General features: G+C 53.9%; 1 protein-coding gene across 1 annotated transcript in view; it reads right to left on the minus strand.

Moving 5' to 3' along the window:
* Positions 1–1,723: 1,723 nt before the first annotated feature.
* Positions 1,724–4,388, minus strand: part of SH3BP1 (SH3 domain binding protein 1) — a 22,854-nt gene continuing 20,189 nt past the window's right edge. The window contains exon 18 of the mRNA XM_008067336.2: positions 1,724–3,034. Within this exon, the coding sequence (XP_008065527.1) occupies positions 2,718–3,034 (317 nt within the window). The 3' untranslated portion in view covers positions 1,724–2,717. The remainder of the gene's footprint in view (positions 3,035–4,388) is intronic.

The raw sequence follows: 4,388 nt of genomic DNA on the forward strand, positions 1-4,388 counted from the left end.
TCCAACTCAAAAAAAAAAAAAAATGTGAACACATATTGGCCAGGCATGGTGGCTTACCCCCAAACCAGCACTTTGGGAGGATGAGGCAGGAGGATGGCTTAAGCCCAGGAACTCGAGACCAGCCTAGGCAACATAGCAAGCCTGTCTCCAAAAAAATGAAAACATTACTACAGGCATGGTGGTGTACACCTGTAGTCCCAGCTACTTGGAAGGGTGAGGCAGCAGGATCGCTTGAACCCAGAAGGTCAAGGCTGCAGTGAACTATGTTCATGCTTCTGCAATCTAGCCTGGATGACAAATGAGACCCTATCTCAAAAAAAAAAAAAGTATCACATGTCTGTCACATGTCCACACCTACACCAAACACTAGCCAGGAAGAATCAAATGACCGTGATTGGTTTAGACTCAAACTTTAACTCAAGAGTCAGTGCTTGAGACTAGGATCCATTCCCAACCTCACAGACCTCCATGTGCTACCCCAAAGGTAGGGAATCACTACCTTTAAGTCCTGAGGAGGGCTGGGTAGGAAAACACTTCCCAGCTGATGGAAAGGGAGGGTTGGGCCACATGACTTAGGCTGACCAATAGTTGTGTCCCAGCCCCTTGGGGTGCAGGTTTCCAGATGGCCATGTGACCCAAGCTAGGCCAGTGGGAATTGACCCTGGTCAGCCGGTCAGGTGAGAGGCACCCACTGTCTCTGAACGTTAGCCTGCAGGTACTGGAGCAGTTCAAGGGGCAGCCAGGAAGCCCCTTGATGTCCTTGCCAGGTTGAGCTGAGTCTGTTACAAGCAAGAGTCTCCATGGATACACAGTTGCTCCGACTTCATGATGCAGCCAGGTTGTCAAGCACTCCCTCCTCCCAGGAATCATTGGAGAGGATTTCCTAGACCTTGAAGTCCCATCCCTCACTTTACAAATGAGCAAACTGAAGCTGAGCAGGAAGGAGCTTGTGCAAGCTTCAAATAGACGGGCAAATCAGTGACAGGCCTAAAGCAGTCACTGCACCTCCCCAGCTTCTCAGCCTTTCTGGGTTGCCCCTGAGCTAGCTCACAGCTGAATGCCTACTTTGCAGGAAGTACACTGGGGATGCAGCAATGAGACACATGGCCCTCGCCTGGAGGAGCTTGGGGCCAGCAGGACAGACCTTCACCAGCAGTATCCCAGGTGCGATGGATGCCTCAGAGCACCTCACCTGAGCAATCTCAGCGGAACCTCATTCTCTACCTTCCTGACTCCTGAGCAGGGCTGCAGCCTCCCAGAGGCAGCCAACACAAGTTCAAATCCCACAGGTGACCATACTGTCCAGCTCTGCATTCCTGGGTAAGTCAGCATCACATTTCTGATCCTGTTTCCTAACTTGTAAAATGGAATGGGTAATACAAACTTGCTGGGTTTTCCAAAGGACTGGAACAAATTGGTGTATAAATTCAGTGGTGGCCAGGTGCAGTGCCTCAGCACTTTGGGAGGCAGAGGTGGGAAGACTGCTAGAGTCCAGGAGTTGGAGACTAGCTCGGGCAACATAGTGATACTTCATCTCGGAAAAAAAGCAACAAAAAAACCCAATGACATATAAAGTGCTGTTGAGTCAGGGTGTTATTGCACAGAGCACAACCCTGGGACCGGGATGGGTCAGTTCAACGGAGAGGAGGGAGGCGGACCAGCTCCCAGAAGCACAGGTTCAGGCAGGGGCTCCTCCCTCCCCAACCACAGACTCCAACACACAAACACTCCCACTCGCACTTTATTAAGTACGGGAGGACTGGTCACAACAGGGGTGGAGGTGGGGGAAAGGCCTTGCCCCCACCCCCACTGTCACTGGCACACAAATAAATTAAATAGCTGGGAGTGGGTATGGGGGAGAGGTGGCACGGCCAACACTGACCACAAGGGGGACGCAAAAGCCCCCCTTCCAAGATGTGGCCAGCATCAACACTGGACAGGTACCAAGACCAGGAAAGGGTGGGCTCTTGGCCACAGAAGCCCCAGAGCCCTGAGTAACCCACTGGGTTACAATCTTCATGGAGGAGAGGTGTCTTCAGAAGGGGCCACTGTCTCTCAGACGTCTGGATTGTTCTATTCAGGATCTAAGAAACCAATGGGTTTATATCTTGGTGTCCTGATGGACCCAGGACATGCAAAGGTCATTGTCAGTTAGTCTTAGGATTGGTCCACTCAGGCTCCAGGGCATGAAAGGGCCAATGTCACTCAAGTCCCTAACTGGTCCTCTCAGGACCCAAGACCAGTGAGTCAGTATCACGTAGCCTTAGAATTGGTCCACTCAGGACAGTAGGAGGCTGTGGTTATGTGACCTCTGACTGGTCAACAGGAACCCAAGGGCCAGGCCCTGAGGGGCAGGCAGAGCTCTAGAAGCCCTAGGGAGACAGGAGAGGACTCAGTGTCCAGGGTTGGGGGAAACCTCCAGTTGGCATCAGGGCCCAGATTTCAGGGAGGGGAGGTGACAGGGCAGGAAATAAGGCCACCTGGCTAGGTCAGGCCAAGATGAACCCATGGGAGACCAGCTTCTGGGACAGCAGAGTGCCCAGACACTGCTGGGAAGGGGTGAAGGGGCCCTCAAACGTTCCCTTGGTCCCAGCCCCACCAGGGAGCCAAAACTGGGGCCAGGGAGCCAGTGGCACTTAACATGGCTCGTGACCCATCACGGAGGCAGGATCGGGGCGAGGGGAAGGGGCAGGCCTGCATCTGCAGGCCGAGCGGGCTCAGTCCTCCAACCCTTCCATCAAGTCCGCGATGCTCTCCACATAGTAATGGGGCACAAGGTCGTGCTGGCCAGCTGCCAGGTAGGCCTGGGCCTCTTCTAGGCGGGAGACGCCTGTGAGCGTGAGCACGGTGGTCATGCCGCAGCGATGGCCGAAGAGGATGTCGGTCTCCAGGCGATCACCCACCATGAGCGTGCGGGCGGGGTCCACAGAGAAGTGCTCCGTGATGCACTCGAACATGTAGGGGCTGGGCTTGCCCACCACCAGGGCCTGGCGTCCCGAAGCCGTCTCCACTGCAGCAGTCAAGCTCCCAGTGCCTGTGGGGAGACGAGACTCAGTCAGCAGGGTAGTGTTGGGGGCGGCAGCTGGCCCCGACACTGGAATTCCAGGGAGGCAGCCTGGATGGGGGTGAAAGTAGGCACTGAAATGAGTCAGAGGACAGGCCCACGTGCAAGCCTTGTGGAGTGATCAAGAGCACAGAATCTGCAACCAGACGCCCATATGCAGATTCCATCCATCCTTGCTGGACTGGCCAACCTCTCCGGCCCCAGTTTTTGATCTCTAATATGGGACAGCAATGGCACTCCTCTCATGTGGGCACCGTCAGGCTGTGTTGAGCTACTGTGGTCTGCAGGCCTGGCTCAGGCAGTGCTGCAGCTGTGGGCTTTCGGCAAGCTGCTCAACTGCCCTGAATTTCTCTGGACTCGCTGCTAAAGGGGGGTCCATGTAACCCCAACCTCCAAAGGGGTGCTGTGGGCACCGCAGGGTAAGTGCTTTGTAAATGAAAACGCACTTAACAAACAGCGGTTGTGGTTATTGCTACAAGAGCTCATGCATCTGGCGTCAGAAACTGGCACGGCCCCTTTGGAACACAGCAGGGCACAGAAATGCTCTGACCCTGGCAGCTCCCCAGGAAAGTGATCACAAGAAGAGAATTAGGGCTGAGGATGTCTGTGGCTGCAGTAACAGTAACACACCAAACTGTGGAATGCGCCTTTTCTGACAATAGGAGGACTGTTTGGAAAAGGACAGTCCTGTCTCTCAGCCCCGTACCATCCTGCCCCACACAATGAATCCACTGTGCCCGTCCCACGGGCATGTCTTTGTGCCAGAACATCTTGCCTTCACACTAATGTCCCTGAACAAATGATGATGCTGATAATCATTTACTAAGCACATTCTCAACCGTCAGGGTTGTGCACAATGACTACGAAAGCCCATTTTGCAGATTAAAACACCAAGGCTCAGCAACATTAAGTAACTTGTCAGTTACCGCACAGCTTCATACATGGCAGCAAAAGGATTTGCATTCAGGTAGCAGTTTTGCATTCAGATTTGCTGACCCAGTTGTGTGCTGGGCTAGCTTGTACTGACTTTGGCGTATGGACTGTTTCATTTGCAAGAACTTTGTGAGCTGATTGTTAAATGAAGCTACTATTTTTTTTTTGAGTTGGAGTCTCATTCTGTCGCCCAGACTGGAGTGCAGTGGCTGCTGCCGGCCACCGCAGCCTTGACGTGCTGGGCTCCGGCGATCCTTCCGCCTCAGCCTTCCAAGTAGCTGGAACTACAGGCGCGATTTATTGTAGAGATGAGGTCTCGCCAAGTTGCCCAGGCGGGTCTTGAACCCGCAGGCTCAGGCAATCCACTCACCTCAGCCTCCCAAAGCACGGA

The sequence above is a fragment of the Carlito syrichta genome, unplaced genomic scaffold (assembly GCF_000164805.1).
Source record: "Carlito syrichta isolate Samal-C Ts95f unplaced genomic scaffold, Tarsius_syrichta-2.0.1 Scaffold309481, whole genome shotgun sequence".
NCBI lineage: Eukaryota > Metazoa > Chordata > Mammalia > Primates > Tarsiidae > Carlito > Carlito syrichta.